This window comes from Artibeus jamaicensis, unplaced genomic scaffold, assembly GCF_021234435.1.
Source record: "Artibeus jamaicensis isolate MK-2021 breed Jamaican fruit bat unplaced genomic scaffold, CSHL_Jam_final contig_519, whole genome shotgun sequence".
Lineage (NCBI taxonomy): Eukaryota > Metazoa > Chordata > Mammalia > Chiroptera > Phyllostomidae > Artibeus > Artibeus jamaicensis.
Window position 1 is genome coordinate 50,966,914 of NW_026521871.1, and position 23,103 is coordinate 50,990,016.

The 23,103-nt window shown below is 55.5% G+C and overlaps 1 protein-coding gene across 1 annotated transcript in view; it reads left to right on the plus strand.

Moving 5' to 3' along the window:
• Window positions 1-5,632: 5,632 nt before the first annotated feature.
• Window positions 5,633-23,103, plus strand: part of GASK1A (golgi associated kinase 1A) — a 30,107-nt gene continuing 12,636 nt past the window's right edge. The window contains exon 1 of the mRNA XM_037148374.2: window positions 5,633-5,777. Within this exon, the coding sequence (XP_037004269.2) occupies window positions 5,775-5,777 (3 nt within the window). The 5' untranslated portion in view covers window positions 5,633-5,774. The remainder of the gene's footprint in view (window positions 5,778-23,103) is intronic.

Here is a 23,103-nt window from a genome sequence, read left to right on the forward strand (position 1 = left end):
CTGTCCTGTGCCCACGGTTTCCCACCTTCTCCTTTTATTCATCCTGGTTCCTCTGGTGCCGTCTTTGTTCACCTTTTCTCCTCGTCCCCGCAGTTCTTACTTACCAGGGCTGCTGTGTCTTTACCCCCTGAATTTTCTGTTTACTCCGATCTGAGGCGGCCTGTCTACTTTCCTGGCCGGCTCCCAGTCTCCAGCAGATAGAAGTTATAACCGCCCTTCAGAGCATCGTGGCCATCTCTAGCATTAGAAATCAAGACGTTTCAATAGCCCTGGTCGGTGTGGCTCAGTTGGTTGGACCGTTGTCCCATAACTGAAAGGTTGTGGGTTCGATTCTCGGTCACGGCACATGCCAGGGTTGCTGGTTCAATCCCAGGTCAGGGTGGACCATACACACAGATCCCCAGTCCAGGAGGGTACGGCAGGCGACCAGTTGATGTTTCTCTCTCACACAGATGTTTCTCTCATTCCCATCTTCTCACTTTCTCCAAAAGCAATGAAAAAAAATGTCCTCTTGTGAGGATTACGGAAAGGAAGAAGAAGTCTCAATAACCCCGAACCACAGGGTTCCTAGTCCTCAGGGACGTCCGGTGCGGAAGCCCTGGCATTCCTCCTGTAGGGCCCGCACAGGGCTGTGCGGCTCCTGATTCCTCGGCAGGAACGTTGCCTCACTGGCCCCGTCCCGTCTTCTTCCCCCTGGGACACTCTGTGGTCACAGCGAGACTCGAACTCTTCCCTCAGCTTCTCCATTCTCACAGTTCCTTGTGGTGTCTGTCTGTCTTTCCACGTAAGCAGCTCCCAGTTCCAACTGGCTTACAGAGTAAAGAGGAATGTATTGCTTCCTGTAACTGGGAGGCCCAGGGAGAGGGGGCTGCAGGTATTTTGAGCGGAATTTGAATCTCTGCTCGTCTCTGTCTCCCTGTGTGTCGGCTTCGCCTGCGGTCTGGCTCCTCTCCTGGGGGCGAGGTGAGTGGTCGTCGTGAACCGCGCCCGGGGGAGCAGCGGGACAGGCCTGCTTCAGCCGCCGCTGCCCAGAGTCCTGAGTGATGCTCCCAGGAACCATCCTTAGCCTCGTGCCAGCTCTGAATCAATCAGTGACCAGGGAAAGGCTGCCTGCTGGCTGACAAGGCCCTGAGTCCATCTCTCAGGTAGTGACTAGGGTGCGACCACTGGCTCAGTTTAAACCAGTTGAGGGGCCCTTGCTAGGAGTTGGGGCTGGGATCGTCCCCACCCAAAGGGCGTGGCTACTCCGTCATGGGGGAGGGGCGGGATGGAGGGAAGGAGGTGGCAACCGCGGGCTCCGCACAGACAGGATCTCCTGCTTCCTCCCCCTGCCACCCAAGGGAATGTCCCATCTGCGCTTCAGGCAGGAAGCCAACAGCTAAGTTGTTCCTTCGGCCAAACCCCAACTCCCCGACCTGCAGCGGACCCAGGAGCACAGGCTCCTGTTCCCCGGCTCGCTGTTGTCTCAGAGAACCGAATCCTCAGGGAACACATAGTTCTTGGCTTCAGCAGCATCAAGAGGTCATCATTTGAAGAGCGTAGAGTTGACTTGTTTCCTGGGAGGCATCCGACGGGAGTTACAAAGAGGTGTTTCTGAGCCAGGCCCGAAGAATAGTTCATCGGAGCGGACCTTTGTGCGTAGAGGTGTCCACCATTAGAATGAGAAGGGGCCTCTGGGAATGGCTGGGGGAGGGTGTGAGGTCACTTCGTAGGGATGCTGTAGACAGCCCCACGGTTGACCCTTTGGGGAAAGAGATGGCAATGGATGGACGGACAGGAGGAGGGAAACCGAGAGACCGCCGTCTCCTGACACGGCCTCCGAGCAGCTCTTGGCAGGCCCACCCTTTCCCGCTTCTTTCTCAGGCAGCGGGTGTACGAGACCTTAGTCTTTCCTATTTCTTCTTGACATCTTAAAGTGAGCGGTCCATGTTTATTTTGGGGGGAACTGATGGGCCGACAACTTCCCTGCCTTTATTTCCTGTCCTTCACATTCCCCTGCCTCTCGAGTTTCTGGTCGTCGTCTATTTCCAGTCTTTCCACCTCAGCTTTCACCTCTGCTTCTTCCCTCACGGCCCCGCCCCTCCCACTGAGCTCCTCCCCCTTCTGTGTACCTTGTTGTTGTCCATTTTGTTGTTGTTGTGTGCCACCCTGCCCTGCATCAGAAGGCCCGGCCCGGACACATGTTCCCCTCGTGCCGTGGGGCCTGGCACGGAGTCACCCGGCTCACAGCTTGCATGGCGTACCCCCAACTCCTCAACCAAGAGCCAACCCAACCCCCAAGCTTCCAGCTTCGACTGGAATTGGCACGGTTCATTTAATTCGGTAGGTCTGGGGTCTTGGACTCAACGTGAGCAGATGGCCCACAGTCCAGCAATATTTAAAAGTAAACACTTGTGTTTTACTCATGTGTTAGTTGCCAGGGATCCAAAATAGTAATATATGGCTCTTGTCCCAGAAGAGCGCACAATCTAATAATAGGACATTATACGGAAACGTCTAATTACAGCAAAATGTGATGCTGTAGGAGAAGTGTGAATCAGAACCTGCAAGAACGAGAACGGAGAGGGTAGGGAGGAGGCAGCCCGCCCAGCTCTGCCTCAGGCGGTTTGGGGAGCACTTTTCCCAGCAGCCCCGGGACCGGGGTTCAGGAGAAGACTGCGCTTCCTTGTGGTGTGAAATGTGTGGGGCAGAGTCTTCTTGCCGCTCCCCCTCTGTGCGTGACAGGCTCCAAGCTCGGCTTCTGCTGGCGAACCACAGAGGATTCTTGACTTCTGACCAGGTCTGCTGCCCTGAATCCTGGTTTGTTCTTCTCCTGCTATAAACTGGACCACCTGGAGGGAATTCTGACGAGTCCTCTTTAGATTCCGTTGAATTATTTCCCAAAAGCACCTCTCTCCCCATGCTTAGCCTGACGCTGGGATGCGCAGCCCTCGGGAACTCTGTCTGGTAGATGCCTTTTGCTTTCGGTGGCTTGTTGCGTGTTAGCTCTGTCTTTCCATTTCAGCTAGATCAGGGTCTCTGAGACACAGGGGTGGCACTGGAAGAGAAATGGATATATTAATACCACTTGGTGACTTTAACCCAAGGCTGAACCAAAGCGTAGAACAGCTTCGCTGTGGAGTGTGGCCACACGGTGGTGCTGTTTACCTCTTCAAGGCCTCGTTGTTTAAGACAGCTCCCTCTGGCACCGTGATCTGGGACCACCCGGCTGCATCCAGTCCCGCCTGCCAGCCCTGAGGCTCAGTGCGTTCCGCCTTGGCGTGCCTTCTGAAGGATTACTGTCTGCAATGGCGAAAGCCTTCAGGATCCCCGTTACCCGAGATCCCTGGATTTGTCCTCAGAGGCTAACCAGTGACTGCCGACCTTGAGAGGCAGTGACTGGCTTCGGGAAGCCTGTGGGACTGGTGCTGCCCCTCCTTCACCCTCTAGACCAAGGGTCCCCCACCTCCAGGCCGCAGACTGGTACCAGTCCTGGCCAGTCAGGAACTGGGCCACACAGCAGGAGGTGGGCTTGAATGCAGTGGGCTTGAGTCATCCACAAGACATACCCCCTTTCTCCGGGTGCGTGAAGAAATGGTCCTTCCACAGCACAGGTCCCTGGTGCCAGAAAGGTTGGGGCCTGCTGTCCGGGTGTGGGAACAGGGTGGGGGCATCACAGCTTCATCGAGGGCTCTGGGGACACGGCTGTGGTCAGGGTGGCAGAGAAGAGCTGTCCCTTGATGAGCCCCCATAAGGCGTTAAGCTCCTTACATTCACTGTCTGTTTAAAACTTTCCAATGCACGTCATGCGGTAGGCATTACTCCCATTTCATAGACCAGGAAACTGAGGCTGGTGGGCATGGGTGCTCTCCACAGGTCCTCTTTCTCTGGGTGAGTTGTAAGATAGCACCCCACCCCTGCAGCATTCACACCTAACTTAGGGAGACGATTCTAAAAGTACGTTTAATCAGAAAAAGGCGACAGCAACTTAAAATTGATGAAAGAGGGCTGCTTTTATTGACAGGAAAATAGTCACAATACATTGTTAAGTGAGGAAACGCAAGCTTGAGAGTAGCCAGCTGGTCCTCAGTGGAGGCGAACAGTGAGAGGGTTGTGCCCACTGCCCAGATTGGGGAGGCTTCCCGGGCTCCCCACCTATCACCCCCCTCCAAGGGCGAACCACGTCCATTGTGTACTGCTGGTGAGTGCTGTCTGCTCGGCACACAAAGGAAGTAACTGACTGTGTATGCGTTTAGGTCCGGATGCTTTCACTGCATTTAGCCTGTGAGATGCATCCATGTTGCTGCATTTAGCAGAGGCCTTTTAAAATCACGGAGCGCCGTCCCACTGAGCGAATACACTGCTGGTTGGTGGACATTTGGGTGTGGATAAAGTTACTATGAACCTCCTTCTACGTGTCTTCTGGCTGACGCGGTCACTCACCTCCTGAATATTTATAGGGTTGTTTCCAGTCTGAAACCGCGTGAATAACGCTGCTATGTATGCTCTTTACCTAGCTTTTGGTGCCCATCTGCAGGCGGTTCTGCTGCGTGCAGATCTGGGAGCGGGCGTGCTGGGTCGTGGAGCACGTGGATGTTCCGTTTCAGGAGATGGCCAGAGTGTCTTCCAACACGGCGCTAGTCTTGCTTGCGATGGACATTAGGCACCAGTCCCAGGGTGTGTGGCAATGTTCCCTGGATGAGTACGTGGAGAGGGAGGGAGCAGGGGGACAGATTGTTAGCATTGCAGACATGGTTTGTCACAGAGTCACAGGCACGTCTAACACTGATTCTCATTAGTTAGCTTTCATCTTGGAGGGCAATGCTTCAGCCTGGTCCTGGGTGCTCGCAGGGAGCCTGGCTGCGGACCGCTGGGCTACTCCAGGTCTCCAAAAAGTCCAGGCACTGGATGAACATCAGGAAGCTGTTAACCCAGGTGCCAGCCCCCAGTGAACTCCAGGGCTGTGGACTCCATGCCCTGCCCTCTCTCCACCAAGGAGCGTGCAGACTCTTCTGTCCTGGGAGACTGTGCACCCCCAGAGGTGATTCAGGGCACACGGGTACTGTCTGTGCTTCCCATAATGGAGGAGTCGGTATCAGCCATGTTCTCCAGCTCCCCGAAAGGGGCTGTGGGGTGCCAGGAAGAAGGGCTTGTCTTTCTGAGGCTTTGCAGGGGAGAGCGATGGTTTTGGCAACTCTGAGCAGGTCCCTCCACATTGCTGACTCACAGCGCACCCACGCACCTTGGAGCTGGGATCCGGGAGCTGGGATCCGGGAGCCGGGCCCTATGTTCAGGAGTCCCTGGCCTCTCGCCTCTGCTCATCAGTGCCCAGCTGGCAGGACGGTTCCTTCCCAGCACCTGGGACCCTGCTTCAGCAGCTGCAGCTGCCTGAGCCCTGGGCAGGGCTTTTATTGTGAAAGGAGCTCCCCCCTTCCGCGCTTTCGGGGAAGTGGGGAGGCTGGGCCGGGAGCGGCAGGGACTTTGCAAACTCTGCAAATGTCCCTAGCTGGTCTCGGTGGCTCCAGGCTGTGGGAGGATTCCCGCAGACCCCCAGATCCTGCGCACATTCGCCCAGACCTCCCCCAGTAACTCCACCCAGGGAACATCCCGTGGGCATCGCTCGCCCAGGAGTTGTCGTGGGGCAGCTTGGCTGCCAGGAAGCTGTGGACCTGGGTCTGAGACCCCACGTCCAGGAAGCCTTGGCGAGCCGCCGTGCCGGGCGGCCCGGGTGCGGCAGGATGAGCTGGTGAGCCGACTGAGCACCGAGGAGCGGGTCCAGTCACACCGAGGGGGACATGGTAGGAGCTGCAGGAGGGGAAGCGCTGCGGAAGGGTGGGGTGGGCGCCCAGACAGGTGGCCTCGGGGCAGCACGCAGAGCCCTCGAGGCTTCTGGGGCCAGAGTTGCTCCCCAAGTTTCCATGGGAGCAGTGGCAGCTGTCATTTCTGCACCCAGGACAGGGGTGGTCAGCTGTGCTGCTTCCCCTGGCAGAAGCATCGGGATTTGGGGCTTTCATTAGGACCCGCACACCCTGGCTGAACTGTAACTCTCTCTCCACTCCGCACGAACTTTCTCCGCAGCGCAGGAGAGGAGAGGATTCTGGGGGGCAATCAGGGCTGCCTCTGATGGGTGAGGCACCTGGAAGTCACTTTATGTACTGGAAAATGCATGTGAACTTTATATTATCTTCTATAACTGAGCCACATTTGGTAAAAAGCAATGCCCTACATTTATGACCATAGAACCACATTGGCCCTGGTAAGGTTCCGACGCCCCGCTCCCAGTGCCCCGCCCCCCTCCACCTCCCAGGACCACAGGGCAGGTGTGGGGGCGCTGGTCAGTCCGAATGTCATTCGCAAAGCTGGGAACCCCGTGAAAGTAGCTCTTCCATCAACCAAGCTCACAGACACCAGGAAGCAGGAAAGATAAACACTTTGAGAAAGTGACCCAGACAGGCAGGCACTGGCTGGAACCAGCCAAGGACCGGGCGGGGGCCAGGAATCCTCGGGAGGAACTTCGGTTTGCTCCTCCGTAAAAGGAGAGACTGGACCAGATGGCCATGGAGGCTCCATTTGGCTCCAAAAGTAGATGATGGGTGAATGAGGCTGAAGTTGGAGCCTAGCCCTGGTGGTGGTCTCTTCTTAGCATGGACAACTTAGAGGGTGGGAGGAAGAAGGGGTTCTCAGCCCTTGTTCTGACTGCTCCCCAGAAATATTTGGGGGGGCCAGACCACAGGATGTTTTTTAAGGCTCTCCGGGTGATTGCAGCATGCAGCCAGGACCGAGAACCCCAGGCCTCAAAGGCTGAGGGACAAGGAAAGTGGGGGGGCTAAAATCCACCCTCCCCTGGGGTCCCTCCCTCTGTAGAGCAGCCATAATACCTCTGTCTCAGGTCCTAACATGGAAGGTTTGGGTGAAATTCCCCAGGGAAATGGTACATGCGCCTCTTGGGGACCCTTCCACAGAGCAGCCTCTTTAAACTCATCAAAACTGGGCTGTGAACATAGTCAGCTTCTCTGAAGAGGGAAGCCTTTATGCAGTCATTCCTCACCACTGCCGTACTGGGGGTCCAAGGTACCTAAGAAGGGAAAGCCCAAGTTAGAAATACAAAGTTAATAGTCTGGAATCCTTGAATGTCTTTCCACAAAGTAACCCCAGCGCTGCAGGACCTGAGGGTGTCTCTGGTCCTCCTGTTGGGGTGCTGGCCTCTACAGGACTGGGGAGCAGGTTCCTGAAGTTAAGATGGAACCCGCATTGCTCTTGTTATGGTAATGGTGGGAGACCGGATGTGCGCTGAATCTCTGAACTTGGGTGAAAAATAGTGGATGAAGTTAAGACTCTTGCTGCTAAATTTTTAAAGTTTTCTTTCTGATTCTTGGGGGGTAAGTAATTGACAGCCATCCAGCCAGCCTCTGTCTTCAGGTAACCATGGATACCATTGTGCTGTGCCTCCTACCCTTGAGTATTTTAAAGAGTTGAAATCATACTGAACGTGCAGATTTACAGCCTGATTTGTTTTATTTGCCTTTTTATCAGAGTGTGTCTCCATGACTACCTCTCTGCAAAGAAACCGCGTGCCCATGTTTTTAACGCTTCATTCCAGGATTTCGATAGCCATCTCCTTGCCTGTGGACCTTCCACCTCGGGGCTGTTTTCAGTGGCACCTGGCCAACCGCTGGTGGTCCCTGGACACAGGGGGGTCTGAGAGCCGGCTAAGTGGGAATCGGGCAAGCTCTTGGGGACAAATTGCTTCTTCGGCCTCTGCATCTCAGATCTTGCTGCAGCCAGGTACCCTCAGGGGCCCAAAGGGCAGGAGGCGTCTGTCTTCACTCTGTGCTGAGGGGAACGGGGGTCCCAGGAGAGCGCATGCATGGGTCAGCTGTCCCCACAGAACCAAGATGAAACCCCTGGAGGTGAGCTCAGAGGGGAGTCTCCAGGTGAAGGAGCTGAGTTGGCCCTCAAGCCAGCCCAGGGCCTTGGTCTCTTAGCTCTTCCGATCCTCCCACCACCAGCACACGGGTCCCATCACAGACACAGGGTCCTCTTCGCAGCCTGGAGACATTTGGGGCAGCTTGGAGTGGTGGAGAATAGGCAAGGGGTTTGAAATCAGAATGGGGTGTGTGCCAGACGAGGCCGCCCTGCGGCTCTGAGTAAGCCCTGGAGTGCTCCTAACCTCAGGCTCCCTCTCTGTAAAACGGGGGGGGGGGGGGGGGGGGGGGGCGGTTAGTAGTGGGTTGTTCCAAGGAGCAAATGGAATCAGAGATGAAAACACTCCACGCCCCGGAGGTGCTATAGCAATGAGGGTTTCCCACCAAAACAGGCTTTCTTTTCGTCAGGGCCTGAAGCAAACTGTAAGGAAGTCACCACGTGCTCCTCCAGCACCAGCCCAGAGGTGCACTGGGACTCCTCTCTAAGTGCGGCCAGGCAGTTTCTATTCTCAAATAGTTTCCTTGCTCCTTTAAATCTCTCCCTCCGGCAGGCAGGAAATGCCCAGTCTGCGGGAGACAGCTGCCCGGTCTTTGTTCCCGGGCATCCTTGCTGGATGGGAAGGCAGCCGGCCCGTGCAGGGCTGGGTGAGGCCCTCAGGAAGCCAAACCGGTTTTGGAATCAGAACTGGGAATCCAGGCCGCCCTCGGGGCCCCGCCTGACGGAATCTGACACCCTCTGTGTTGTGGTCACGCCCCTCACCTGCAGCTCCTGCTGCATACCTGTGCCAGGTGAGCAGGTGAGCGCGGGGCTGGCTGTGAGCACAGGGTTTTAACCAACCCACTGGCCCCAACCACAGCAAGCAGGAGTTGGTCCAAAAACAGTGGGTTGGGAGTGGGGGTGGAGGGTGGATTGGCCTCACAAAGAAACGAGTCCCTTAGCTTTTCAGGGGCCAGCAGGAGAAATGGACTTCAGATGGGCCCCAGAGATGTAGACACCACCCCCACGAGAGGCCGGGGAGGTCCAGCGGCACAGACACAGGAGCAGACTGTGTCTGGCTTCCTCGAGGCCCGCGAGACACCTGGGCTGCCTTCGTTTGGACAGTTTTGGAGGTGACTGCTGAAGTACTTCTGTCTGCGGCACCTGGGGCGTCTGGGGCACAGCCCCTGTGCTGTCCGGCGTGCCCACACTGGCCTGTGTCTGACGGCCTGACCGTGAGGATGCCGCAGTGGTTTGTGGGTGGCCCCTGGGCTGCCCTTTTCTGTGTGGACCCCTGTGTCCCCCTCAAAACACTGACTCATATCCCTGGAAGCGGCCAGGGTCTGGCCATATTCCCAAGGGCCTGGCCTGGTGGTTCCAGAATGTGAGGTGCTTTGAGGTAGCGGCTGGTGAGTTTGGGGGTGAAGGAGATGAGAGTGGAGGGCAGGGGAGGGGTAGAGAGTGAGGAACCAGTGGGGCCTCGTGCTGGTCTCCAGGCCTCGACTGGTTCCAATGACATTTGTCTCCCTTGGGCAGGGTCTGGGCCAGTGGCTTTGGAATTCTTGAGTGGCACATCTGGAAGGCCACAAAGGGGAATTCACAATCTGTGCAAGAGTGTGTTACTGTTTCCTCTCTTCCTGCTGCCTTGGCAGTCGGTTCGTTCATTCATTCATTCATTCATTCATTCATTCAGAAAATGCCTGCTTTACGGCTACATTGTAAGGGCAGAGGTGCAACAAATAACACAGATGCTGCTTCTGGGGAATATGCGGCCTAGGGAGGCTGCTTGCGTGTGCCTGCGTGTGCACGTGTGTCTGTGCACTTGTGTGGGTGTGCATGTGGGGTGGGCAGGTAGTCGGTTTAGGGGAGAGGGAAGCACACAGACACCTTTCGTTCTTATGAGCCAAACGCTCTGGTGAGGATGCAGAGAGGCGGGAACCACCTGCTGGATGCACCTGCCCGAGCAGCAGGGGGGACAGGGGGCTCCAGGGCAGGGTCAGGGGGCATCGAAGGACAGCCCGGATTCTGTCAGGTGAAGAGAAGAGAAGAGTAGCCATGACACATCTGCCAGAATAGCCAGAAAACAAACCAGCCTGACAATGTCAAGTGCTGCCCAGGACACAGAACGACAGAAGCTCAGTGGGAACCCACAGCCACACGGCTGCACCGGGAAGCAGTTTGTCCGTCTCTCCCGAAGTCAAACACACGTTCCCCATGCACCCAGAAATCCTGTGTGTTTCCCCGAGAAGAATGACAACTTATGTCTCTATAAGGACCTGGATCCAGCTGTTTACTGTAGCTTTATTTATGATCTCCCCAAACTGGCAACACCCCAGACACTCCCTGGCTGTAGACTGGGTGAGCACATGGGGAGCCATGTTTGCCATGGGCTCGGCCGTGAAGAGGAAGGCGCTGATCTGTGCGGCCACAAGGCTGAGTCCCAAAGGCACTGGCTGAGGGGAAGACCTCAGTCCCGAGGGTTCCGTACCGTGGGACTTAGTTTGTATGACACTCTGGAGACGCTGAAACTGTAGGGATGGAGGACAGGCGATCGTCGCTAGGGGTGGTGGACGGAGAGGCTGTGACTGCCCGGGGGCTGTATAGGGGAGGTTTCTGGGGTGACGGAACTGTTAGGTGCTGATTATGGGGGTGGTCACGTGAGTCTATACATGCGTTCCACCTCCTAGAACTGTACATTAAAAATTTTACTTTTTTGGAAGGAAATTTAAAAAAACCGTATAACAAGAGAAGGAGGGAAAGGCAGCCTGGCAGAAGGAACAGCCTGTGCAAAGCCCTGGAGGCACACGTCGGCCGGGAGAGAGTTTGGGGGGACCTCCTAGAAATGGGACTGGAGGCAGAGCCTGCCTCTGGGGCGTGAATGGTCCCCGCACCCAGCCAGGAATTTGTGTGGTTACCCGAGACAGAGCCAGCAAGGGAGGGCTTTGAACTTGGAGAGGTGGGGTTGTGTGTGCATTTTGGAGAGCAGTTTGGGGGTGGGGTGCAGTGAGTGGAGTGGGGGGGTGATCTTGATCCTGGTGACGGTGGCAGCAGGGAGAGGAGTGGGCCCTCCGCCGGCAGAGGGAGCAGCGGGGAGGGAGAGCCGGGCAGGAGAACGTCCAGCCCTTGGCAACCTCCGGTGGGGAGCCGGAGGACAGGTCAAGAGTGACTTCGGGTTCTTGTCCAGGCATCTGGGTGTACGGGCCTCTCCTTGCATCCTGCCTCCCCCTCCTCATCTTCACTTTTATTGATCCAATGCGCCCTTCAGTCACACTTAGAAGTAATCATGATATAGAAGTAACTTGTTTAAAAATGATATCAGTCATTTTAATTCTATCAAACAGATAATTATGTTATATTCTTAACAGCAACGCTGAAGCTTTGACACTTCCCCCTTAATCCTCTGAACTGGTTTGGCCTTGATAATTGTAAAGATAGGATAGGTCCTGTTGCCATGCTAAATGACGACGGTCATTATGCTGCTTTGCCGCCTTGCCCTCAGTCCTCCGTGTCCTCTGTGCCCTCTGCCGGCCAGCGCTCCCACACTGGGCCCGTCCTCCTGGCTGCAGGCCCAGCCGGCGCCCCTGCTGGAGGGTGGGCGGGGCTGCGGCCACCCCATCTCACCTGGCCCAGCTTCCCTGACTGCCGTGGGCTTGGGTTTCTGCTAAGTGGCAGTGGGACGGGGCGGTGTCACATGTTGTTTACTTGTGGGCAGTTTTTGTTTGGCTTTTGAGGGTGTTTGCTTGCAATGAGCCAACAACCTCTTCAGAACCATCTGGAGAATTCAAATCCTTCTGTCTTGGCTTAGGCAGCAGGTTCGTGGTTCCATGTTTAGGAGCCAAGTCGGGTAGGGATTTTTCCAGATACACCATCAGCCAGAAAGCTGGTCAAAGACAGCGGCGGGGATAGGGCTAGAAGAAAGGAAGGGGGAGAACAAAGAGACTGCTTGGAACCAGAGCTGTGTGGACAGGAGACCAGGAGACTGAGGCTGAGGCTGAGACAGGAAGGACCAGCGTGGCGGTCCTCCCACCTGCGGGCCCCAGGCTGGAGCAGATCGGAGCGCAAGAGTGTGCCCTGGGCTGGGGGTCCCAGCAGGGCGCCACCCTGCAGCAGAGCAGGGACGCTTTCCGCTGGCCTGGCTGGTGAGGACTGACTGCCACTGCCTGCGGGTACGTCCCCCCGCCCAGGTCAGCCCTGCGTTCCTGCCCGGGAAGCAACGTCAGCAGGACTGCGCTTGTCCAGGGCATGGCGCAGCCTTGCCTCTGTCCACACTGGTTTTGCACCAGCGCCATGAGGTGGCTTCCAGTGCACCCAGACTGGGGAATTCTCCAGGAACACTGTCAAGGATTTGAAAAGTGGCTTTTGTACTTCTAAATGCTTGGGGAAGTGTTTCAGTGGCGAGGGAAGACCCAAGATAGTCAGACCTGTAACATCTAAGGGTCACAATTTCAAAAAGTGTGCAGCAGCCTTCATCCTTCTCCCCAAAAGAGGTGAATGAAGTCCAGGCTCGGGGACAACCGATGGCCCCCAGAGAAGCCGCAGAGGGTGGGCCATGGCACCCTGCTCCGATGGCACCCTGCTCCGATGGCACCCAGCTCTGAGGCAGGAGTGTTTGCTGGGGAGAGGGGCTGGAGCCAGACTGCAGCTGTGCTTGGCTGGGTGGGGGCTCGGGGTCGCACTGTCTGGGGCACCTGGGTCCAGTGGAGGCGGAGGCTGCAGCCATCCGTTGGCCTGGAGGCTGGGATGGCCAGTGAATGGCTGTGTGGACATCCATCCCCCCGCTGGGAGGGGGTGTGCCGGCCACACAGGCCTCTTTCTCCCGGACTGAGTGGCTCTGTTGTCTGTCTGCACAGAAGCTCAGTGTGCAGCTCCTGGGGGACCTGGACCCCGGCTCGGGACCTGGCCGTTTCTGGTGGGTGGCCTCCTAGACAGCATGCGCCTTCCCTGCGGGTCGCCCACACCCCAGCCACGGTCCGCAGGTCCTGGTTGGAGTCAGCTGGCCAAGTCCGGCCACCCCCAGCTACCCGCACTTTTCCCAGAGCCCTAGAGAGCCCGCTGCAACGACAAAGGTGCTATTGTATCTCCTTCATTCCAAACGTTTTCTCCTGCAACTCTAGTTAAAATCCCTTTGGGGAGGGGGTGCATATGGCTGACTGGGCAGTGCCCCCCCTGCTGGCAGTTAGGTGGGGCTGTGGCTGCTGGTTCACACTCATCTCCCTGGCAGGGGCCCAGTGTGGCCGGTGTCACCCACGACTGCCACAGTTCTGCACTTGGTGTGCCTTTACAGCACTGAGGACTTTGGAGCACACGGCAATCAGATGTGAATTCGAACTCTGCTTAGCACCTTGGCCGAGGCCTCGAAATTTCACCTCTCAGCCTCAGTTTCCCCATGAAGACAGCACTGCCCCCTTGTGGGCTGATGTGTAGGATGCTGTGATAAGTACAAATCACTTGGTACAATAGCCACCCGCAGGCAGTAATGTGCTCAATAAGTGGGAGTGGTGATGACCTTGTCCCCAGGGCAACAGACGGGGCTGGAGGTGCAGCAAGGCCTGGGAGTCCAGGACAGTTAGTAGGACCCTGCAGGGAGCTTCAGGGGCAGCGTGAGTTGGGGGGTAGCCTTGGATCCTAGCTCCCGTGAGAAGGGGCTCTGGATTGGGGGACGTGTGCTGTGACTGGACCACCTTCAGGTCAGCCCATGGATCCATCCGCCCCTGTAACAGTGAGTTAGAGGAAGACGCAATCAGGTGGTAGACGTAAAAGCAGGCCTAGTTCAAGGTTCCTCTTCTTTTTAACAAAAAATTAATTTTCCAGTTACAGTTGACATGCAGTGTGATTGTCGCTTCAGGTGTACGGCATAGTGATTAGACATTCACACACCTTACCAAGTGGTCACCCCAGGGAGGCTAGTTAGGGTTTCTTGACCTTAAGATTCAGGGGAGCCCTAAACTGTGTTGAAGGAAAGTTCCATCTTTGACTGAAATGCAGCGTATCCTCAACGACGCATGTAGGCACCAGCCACAGGAGGGTTAGCAGAGCCTGCGACTGTCACCAGGAGGAGACAGGTATTTCCGGTCATGTGCGTGGAAGCAGATACTTTGAAATATCGCTCTCACTCCTCGCTACTTTGAAAGTGCCTTTGTCAGAGCATCCCTGTCCCGGGCAGCCCAGAGAGAACGCGCTGAATTCTTTTCAGCAGTCCCCCACCCCCACCCCAGCCTGAGAGCAAAATGTACGGCTATTAGTCCAAAGGCGAAAGGACAAAATTCCCAACCAAGGACAGGGGCTCCAAAATTCCGTCTGTCCATGGGGTCCCCACACTGGTGCTCTCGTGAGCTGGAACAAAATGATAATTCAGCCCTGGCTGGTGTGGCTCAGCGGATTGAGTGCCGGACTGCGAAGTGAAGGGTCGCCAGTTAGATTCCCAGTCAGGGCACATGCCTGGGTTGTGGGCCAGGTTCCCAGCAGGGGGCGTGTGAGAGGCAACCACACATTGATGTTTCTCTCCCTTTCTTTCTTCTTCCCTTCCCATCTGTCTAAAAAATAAATATAATGATAAAAAAACAACCCCAAATAGTAATTCAGTTTGGGGCAGAGAGAGGGCCCTTGCGACCGGCAGGGCTGCTGCAGCGTATAATCAACATACAGACCGGAGCCCAGTGACCAGTAAACGAAGGGAGAGACCAAACACACACCAGTTAACCCTTCTCCTGTGCAGGAGCGCCCGCCGCGGCCTGTGGGCGTGGTCAGAAAGCTAACGCCGTGGTGACAACAGTGACAATAGCAACCCCAGTGAACCCGACTCTGGGCCGGGCCCTGTTCTGACTGCTGTGCCTACAACAGCTCCTAGAACTCTCTCAGTGCTTAGTGGAGTGATTTCGTTCTCATGAGTGACAAGTCACACTCTTTTCCCACCAGAACGTCACCTTCATAAGGGGAGTGGCATTCGTCCAATTGGTGCTGGACACATCCCTTCTGTCAGGAGCAGTGTTGGCTCAGGCGCATCTGCTCAATGAACTAATGAGTGGGCCCTCCTTGGAGGCAGGTATTGTTCTTATCACCATTGTACAGATGAGGAAACCGAGGCCCTGGGCCACCAGCAAGGACACAGTGGAGCTGAATCAACCTCCAGACAGCCTGGCTCTGAGCTCCTCCTTAAAGGGCTGGGGATGGTAGGGAAGCCTGATGGGCTGCCCCCTCCTCTGGGCCCCAGAATGAAACTCGGCAACCAGCTTGGGGGCTGGAGAAAGGTCGTGGTGAGCAAACTTCTCCTGGGGGCTCATCTTTCGGTTGGGGACTCAGTGGGGCCTCCAGGAAGGTTTGGATGTGGGTGCTCAGTCCCTTGCTGAGCCAGTGCTCTTGGGCCCTGGGCCAGCCCCGCGGAGCCTGAGGACTTGCGGCCTCCCTGGCGAATGTGCATGAGCCCGAAGAGGCTGTTTGTCTTTCTGATGACACGTAGGTTACTCTGTCCCTGGAGCAGAGACCAGGCAGCTGGCTGCACCAGGGACCTTGCACAGATGCGCACATTCCACACTCCCTCCCCGTGCTGGTGAGTCAGAGCTCAGTTTGGGACGTGGGCTGGAGCACTGCTCCCTCGTGATGGGGCCGGGAGGGGGGGGGGCTGGGAGAGGCAGCCCCACGAGCCGGGGCTCCTTGCTCGGTGCGCGTGGTGCAGAAATTTTTCTTCCTGCCCACTCTCCTTCCTCAGCGACCCACACCTCAGGTGACAAGCAGAGTCACAGGAAGGTAGTTTTGTGTGTGGCTGTGTCTGGGGATTGGCGAAGGAGTCTGGGATTCAGTTACTCCGTCTGAGGATGGTCAGACCCTGGGCAGGTCCTGTTGGTCCCGCTGCTGGCTCCGCCCCCTGCGCTGCTGCAGCGCCCCCTCTTGGCCTGACTATTCTGTCTCCCAAGCAGCAGGCGTTCAGTGAGCAGGCTGCTGTTCTCTGGAGAGAGTGGGGGAGGGCGGGGTCGGCAGATAGGTCTGGGATTCACAGACATGGGGACAATCTTCAGATCGGAAAACAACACATCCTTTTCCAAAAATGCACCCGGGGCTCCCACCCAGGGCAGTCACTGCAGATCCTTCTCCCAGCCGCCCATCACAGCAGCCCATGCAGCGAGGAGCCTCCTCTGCCGCCGCCCCTCCTTCCAGCTGATGTGCGTGCGTGGCCTGGGAGGCTGAGACAGTTGTAAGCATTCCACAGTTACCTCATCTAATTTGAACGACTGCCCTGTAAGGTCCTGTCTTAGGTTGGCTTCCCCCAGAAGCAGACCTTCCAACAAGGATTCCAGTGCAGGTAGTTGATTTGGAAGGGCCAGGGTGGGGTGGAGAGGGGAGCCCTGTTTGGGAGGTAGGGTGCCTGCTGCCGCATTTTCAGACCACGGCCCTCGCTGCCAGCATGCCCCTGGGGTTCTGGACCGGCCTGGTGCCCACAGGCGCCTCTCCACAACCAGCACCCTCCACCCCAGCCAACCCCTGGTGTCAGGGGGTGGACATTTCCTTGGGCTAACTCTTGGTCACAGTCCCTATAACACTTCTAGGGAGCTGAGGTTGTCAGGAATGCAAACAGGAAAAGCACATGCCTGCTTTGTGAATACTTTCCTTCTGACATGTGCTGTTTTAGAGCGCCACGCCCTTGCAGTTAACCTTCAGATTGTCCAACAAGCCCCTGAAGTTTAGTTTTGATTGTATTAGGGGCAGGATGCGGCATGGAGAAGACTAATTTCTCCTACTCAGTAGTGTTGCCTTTTAAAGTCTTGTCCTGGACCTGTTTCCTGAACTTCAGGATAGTTCACATTTTCTTGAAGATAAAAAAAAACTCATTCTGTGGGACCCTGTGGCACCGCCATGTACTGATGAGGGACCCAGGAGATGCCTGTCACAGGAGGGCTTGTCGTTCCCTTTCCACCTCTGTCCCCCACCCTCTCCGCCCCTGGCCAGCAGATACCCCATTCCAGATGCCCGGGCATCAGATCTGCAGCTCGGCAGAACTCTGTCTCGCCAGGGCTCTGGCATCATGAACTAGTCGGGAAAGCCTGCCCAGGGTCAAGTGCTGGACCAATCTTCACTTCATGACCCAGAGGAGCTGAGAGTCACCTTTGCAGCTCCTCTCCTTGGTGTAATTTGGGGATCCACAGTCTGGGGTAAGGGACCCTGCCTTCTAACACTGGATGCAGCTTAATTCCAACAGCTGTGGTCTCATCCAGCCTGCGCTGGGTTTGGCCCAGCCAGACGGGGGCAGGAGGCCAGGATGGACGAGAAGGAGCCAGAGTCGTGAAATATCGGTCTGTCTCTGTGTGGCTCGCGCAGCCCTTACCAAGAATGTGGACAGGGAGGCAGTGCCTGCTTGTTTATCTAAGGACGCAAAGCTGAGGGGAATGCTGAGGGGCTGACGTCGTCCCTTTCCAAAGGGAAGTGAGGTTTAGGGTAGGGCCACCGCTGGCTTCCAGGAACACCTCCCGTCACCAGGGGTTTCGGGGAGGCATTAGAGGCAGCAGGGAAGGTAAGGGCGCGGGTCGTGAGAGCCCTGGCACTGGGTGCTCTGGGACACCGATACTTCTATTTATGCGGCCAGCGAGAGGCAGTCACACTGGTTTGGAGGCAGTGTGTCCGAGGGCCAGTTGGATCCTTGGCTGGCTGCTCTTTCCTGCGGGCTCCAGGGACCCGGCCTGCTACCTCCGGCCCCTCCCTTTGCCCCGAAGTTGTGTGTGTGTCTTCTCGAGGCGTCCTCCGTGCAGCTCCCAGACCCTTTGTGTAGGTCACCCACACCCTCCTTCCCTCTCCGGCTTCTTCATATGACTGGAAATGACACAACATGGAAGCTGGGTGGATCAGAAATCTGGGCTGACCATCACTAGTCCCTTCCAAATGGAACAGGGCCAGGGTGGGTCTGGGATCGGCCCTCCTGGGCCACAACCCCTGTTAGGTGGTCTGGGGTGTTTCTCAAGACGGATGGTCTCAGAGGGTGAGGCTGCTCCCGGAGTGTCCCTTCTCTGTGGTTTTATTTTGTTGAGACTAGACTCAGCGTCTGTTCTAAGGTAGGAGGAAAAGCGAAGAGTGTCTCCATTTTTTTGTTGTTGTTTTAAGGGACTGTCAAGGGTAATTTCGATTGGGACTTCGTTTTCTCCTGATCTGCTCCACGAGAAGCCAACAGCCCCGTCAGCTGGCGCCCCACCGTGCGGCAGGCCTGTGTTTGCCACGGTCCTTGTGTTTTCCGTCCCATCGGCTCCAGCGGAATGGAGCCGTTTCTGTTTTAATGTGGAATTTCTCAAACACTCTGTGGGCCCCTGGGGTCCCAGGACCCGTCTGCGCCCTGGCTTGGAGCTGGGCAGCTCAGTGTGGCGGCCGCCAGCCTCCTATTGAAAGGTGGCCAGTCTGAATTGGAACATGCCTGTGTGTGAAATCCGCATTGCATTACAAAGATATATTGCAGAAAAAAATGTAAACTGTCTCATCACTACTTTTTATATTGATAACATGTAGAAATAATAATTTTTGGATGCATTTAGCTAAGTATAAAGATTATTAAAGTCAGTTTCCTCTGGCTTCTGTCCTCCCCCCTTTGAAATGTGGCTGATGATGGGACATTTAAATTTCCACATGGGGTCGGGACCCCAGTTTTGTCGGGCAGCGTGGGGCTGGGTGGGCAGAGGCTCGGAGCAGAACTCCCTTCTCCAACTCCTCCACCCTCCAAGGTCACGCTCAACCAGTCCCACGCTCCTGGTTTCCTGACCCTGGTCCCTCGCTTTCACCTCTGAATGTTTGGGAACTCCAGGTGCTCATGAGACCCCCATTTTCTTATTGCAACGCCCCTGGTCTCCAAGTTCCATGAATTTCTGAGAAGAAGCTCTGGGCTAGGGACCTTCACCTTGGTGCTTCTCCTGATTCACCCAAGAAAACGATTATTTTATTTGGTCCCATCACCCCTTCGAACGACCTTTAGTTCGCCGTGGGTAGGTATGCACTTTTAAGGAATATTAGATGAGCACAGTCAAGCCCAAATCATTCCCAGCCAGAGTCATCTGGTGTGTGAAGAGGGCAGACTGCTTCCGGGTCAGAGGTCTCCAGAGTGGGCCTCCCTCACCTCCACGGGCACCCCAGACAGTCCACTGTGTTACGGTCTGAAAAAATCAGAACTTTCGGTTACATTTACTCTACCTAATCCTTTTATGATTTTTAAATTTCTTGTTCACGTTTTGTAATGAATACATTGACGTAGCGCTCCCTGCTTTTGATTCGTAAAAACTGGGAAACAACACCTGTAAACGGTTGTACCAGCAAAGACGTCATCGGCAGGTTTTGAGACCTCTGGTCCTAAGAAAGTGGTTGTACCCCCTAGTGTGAATTGAACCCCACCACTGTGTCAGTTTTGAACGTGTGCCCTTCATTCTTTCGCTCATTCACTCACACATTTACTGAGGATCTACCAGGCAGTTGCTTTGGTGGCCATTGCTTTGGATTCTGAACCGGTCGTTTTTCTGCCCGCCTCTTGGCTGGAAGAAGTCTGGGTGGGCTTCAGGCGCTTGGGGGATGGAGAAGTGAGGAAGGGAGGCCTTTTTTCTGGGGCTGGCCAAGGTGACCTTAGTGCTTGCCATGACTTCACAGAGACGTCCAGTCAGGCAGCAAGGGCTGCTCAGGGGGCCAGGGGGAGGGTTGGCGGCTCCAAGCGAAGGCCCACTGCTCCTCACTGAGCTGTGAGCCTCCGAGGCCCCGCACACACTCTTTCCCCGCAGTCCCCTCGGACGTCTAGATTCATCTGTCCGACGGTTCATTAATTAATTAAGACACAGAGCATCAACCAGCTAAAGAGGGATCATTGCAGGGGCATCCACACCCACTCAGCCATCCTTTTCTTGAGAGAAGATACTTCATTGGATAACTAACCACGGCTTCCCCTGGCTTTTCTCCTCATCTATCAAACATGAGAGAGCCTCTCAAAGTGTGTGCAGTTTTGAGTGTTGCTCATTAACTTCCTCTGCAGAAGATGAGGATTTGGGTCTTTTCCCACTTCCACCGCACACACACACGCAAACACACACACACACACGTACCCTTCTCATCGTTCATCCTCCCAATGTGATTAGATGATAATTTTGGTTAGATCAGTGTTTACATAACTATGACTAACAAATTGCCACGAACTCGATGGCTTAAAACAACATGAATTTATTCTCATGCAGTTCTTGATTCCGGAAGTCTGAAATGAGTCTTGCAGAGCTGGACTCCAGGGCCCTTCTGCCCAGCGCCCCCATGTCCTCTGCAGCCCAGGCCTCCCGCAGGATGGAGCTCCGTGTTCGATCCCCAAACGTAAAAGCACCTCTTAGCATTTTATGTTCCAAATGAAATGAGGCCGAGTGGGCTGAGAGGGTTTAAACGTCCACTTCTATTACTGTTTTTGAAAAATCGTTTTTATTTTGTCCGGGTTGCTGTGTCCCTGAGGCTATGGGAGCGCAGCAGCAGCAGCAGCGCTGGGCAGACAGCAGGGGACTCGTTTGCTTGCAGGGCACGTGCTTCCACTCTGAGTCGGGAGGTCTTGCCATAACCCCCTGCCCTGGGCGGTCAGCCCCGTCTGTGCCGAAAACCTCTAAGAGCCTTTGCCTGTCAAAATGCTTTCCTCCCGGTGTGCCAAGGAGAGCCCTTGTGTGGGGCGGTTAGGGCAAGGTGAGGAGGAGGTGAAAAGGGATTTTCATCTTCGAGGACTGTTTTCTGTCCTTAAGAACCACTGACTAGCCTGGGCTGTCTCCTCGACCGGCACCCACTGGCTGCGGCAAGTCAAGACTCCGAAGCCACAGGTGGCAGAATCCCAGGTTCCTTTCCCACGCTCAGCCCCTCCCTAAACTCCCCTCTGTCTCCAAGGTTCTCAAATCTTCCTTCCTCCCTCCATTTTGAACCTTCTGTGGTGGAGCAATGGGCTCTGGGGAGAACTCACATCCCGCCTGCCATGGACTCTCTAGGTGACCTTGAGTGAGGTGCTCCTCTAAATCCTAATTTCTATAGTTGTAAAATCACCAGGTCAGTGCGTCCTTGCAGGGACTCGAGAGTGCCCAGTACGTGGAATTGTGCTTGGGAAGTGGCTCCTGTTCATGGGATCTGCTGCAGTCACCTCTCAAATCAGATCGACTCGGTTTCCTGGCCACGGTCTGGAGAATCCTTGAGCCGAAAGGAACCTGGTCACCGTCTGGTTCTGGAAAGAGCAGGAGGCGTAGAAACCTGCCTGGTTTTGAGGTCAAGTCCGAGATCTGATTTGAGGATAACAGATGATAGGAAACCTGCTTCTGATGTCACCTCTCGAGGTGCCCAGAGTTGAGCGGGTCAGACGGTAGCATTTCTCGTTGATATTCTTCTATTTAATAAGGCGGGACTGGAGACACAACAAAGTTATTTTCATTTTGGGAGCAAATCGAATGTGGCCTGAAAACATGCTTGTTTTCCATTGACTTGTGCAAACTGCCGGCCACCTCCCCTGAGCTCGTTCAAGCGTCATTTTACAAAGGACCTGCCTGGTCCCAAAGAGGTGACCCTCCTTTGAGAGCCGGGCCCACCCCGGAGACCCAGCGCAGTTTTTCAGAATCAGAGCTGCAGCCGCCCCTCCCCAAGGTGGCCCAGCGACTAGGCCGCCGGCTCTGGAGCCAGACCACCTGGCTTCGTGTCCTGGTGGTGCCCTTGCTGGCTCTGGGGACTTCGGGTCACCCCGATTCTCCGTGCTTTGTTTTTCTCGCCTGTAAAATGGCATAATGAATACAAACACCAGTCTTGTAAGACTGGCACGCAGCTTAGAGGAGCCAAGAGAAGCAAAATTCCCCCAACAGCCCCAGGCACATAGCGTAAAATGTATAAATGCCAGTTGTCATTCTGTGGGTTTTTTCCCCCTTTTTTCTTTTTCCTGGGAGTTGGCCAGGCCAGAAATTACAGGGGCAAAAGTTCTTTCTTGTCTTGAAGTTGCTGATGTGGAAGGGAAATCACAGCCCTCCAGTGACGCTGAGCGAAGTGGCCTGGCCTGGTGGCGGCGGAGCGGGCAGCTCCAGCCTCCCCGGGCCCAGCAGGCCCGACTCAGAGAGGGCCGCCGCGCGTCTGGAGATTCAGACGGGCTGTGCCTGTCGCCTTAGCCCACAGAGGCCTGTGCCGGCCCAGCTCCCCCCGCCGGGGCCTGACTCTGGGTTCAGCCAAGGGAAGCAGGGTGTGACGAGGTCGGGTCTGCCGCAGTACTCACAGGACATGTGCTTTCAATCCCGCTCTCTGACAATATGCTTACGTGTCACCTCTCACCCTGGCCACGGCTATGAAAATTACTTCATTGACTTTTAAAAATGGAACAGAAACTGCATTTCCAAAACCTTTGTCAGTCTCACTGAGAGTCTGACTGGGGATGGATTGATGATCAGCCTGTGGGGGGCTGTTTAGAAGAGGGCAGAGGTCAGGGAACGGCACAGAAGGGACTGTCACGTCTTTAATGATGACTCAGAACCAGAGCCAACCTTGGTTTTTACTGCACACATAGCACCACCATCACCACCACCACCACCATCACCATCTTCACCAACATCCCCACCACCACCACCACTACCACCACCGTCACTACCATCACCATCACCACCAACATCACCACACCATCATCATCATCTTCAACACGTGGCTCCCCTCAGTCTTTTCTCCCACCCAGGAAGCTCCCATCAAGACATCCCTGCTGTTAATTCCTCTTCAGCAGCCGGTGGGTGTCGGGGTTTGGAGCAGGGCATTTGGGGGGTGGTCTGGGGAAGGGGCAGCTAATGTTCCAAAGTGAGAGGCCCAGTTCTGGCTTCTCCCACAGCAGAAGACCATTCCTTTCCCTTTGACCCTTTAGAAGCCAGAAGAAGTCTCCTGCTGGCGGTTGCAGTTTGAACTGTAATCAAGTCCTTTCCTCCCAGTGTCCTTGTTTCCCAGACGCAAAGGCCACCAGCGTGTGTTAGAATTGTTTTTAAAGTCCTTCTCAAAAGACCTCGCTGGTTTCCTCTCCCCATGGCATCTGTCCATCTTCTGGGGACACTGGTTCACAGGACTATCTGTGACCAGGTTCCACCACCATCGTCACAGCCTGAGCCCCATCTGCAGTGACAGGACTTGTGCTCTTACTGGTCGAGGGAAGGACGCCACACTTTGTCACTAATCCGCCTTACTGTTACTGTGTTATTTCGGGTGGACAACATTATAATTCAATACTTGTGTACACTACACAGTCTTCACGAC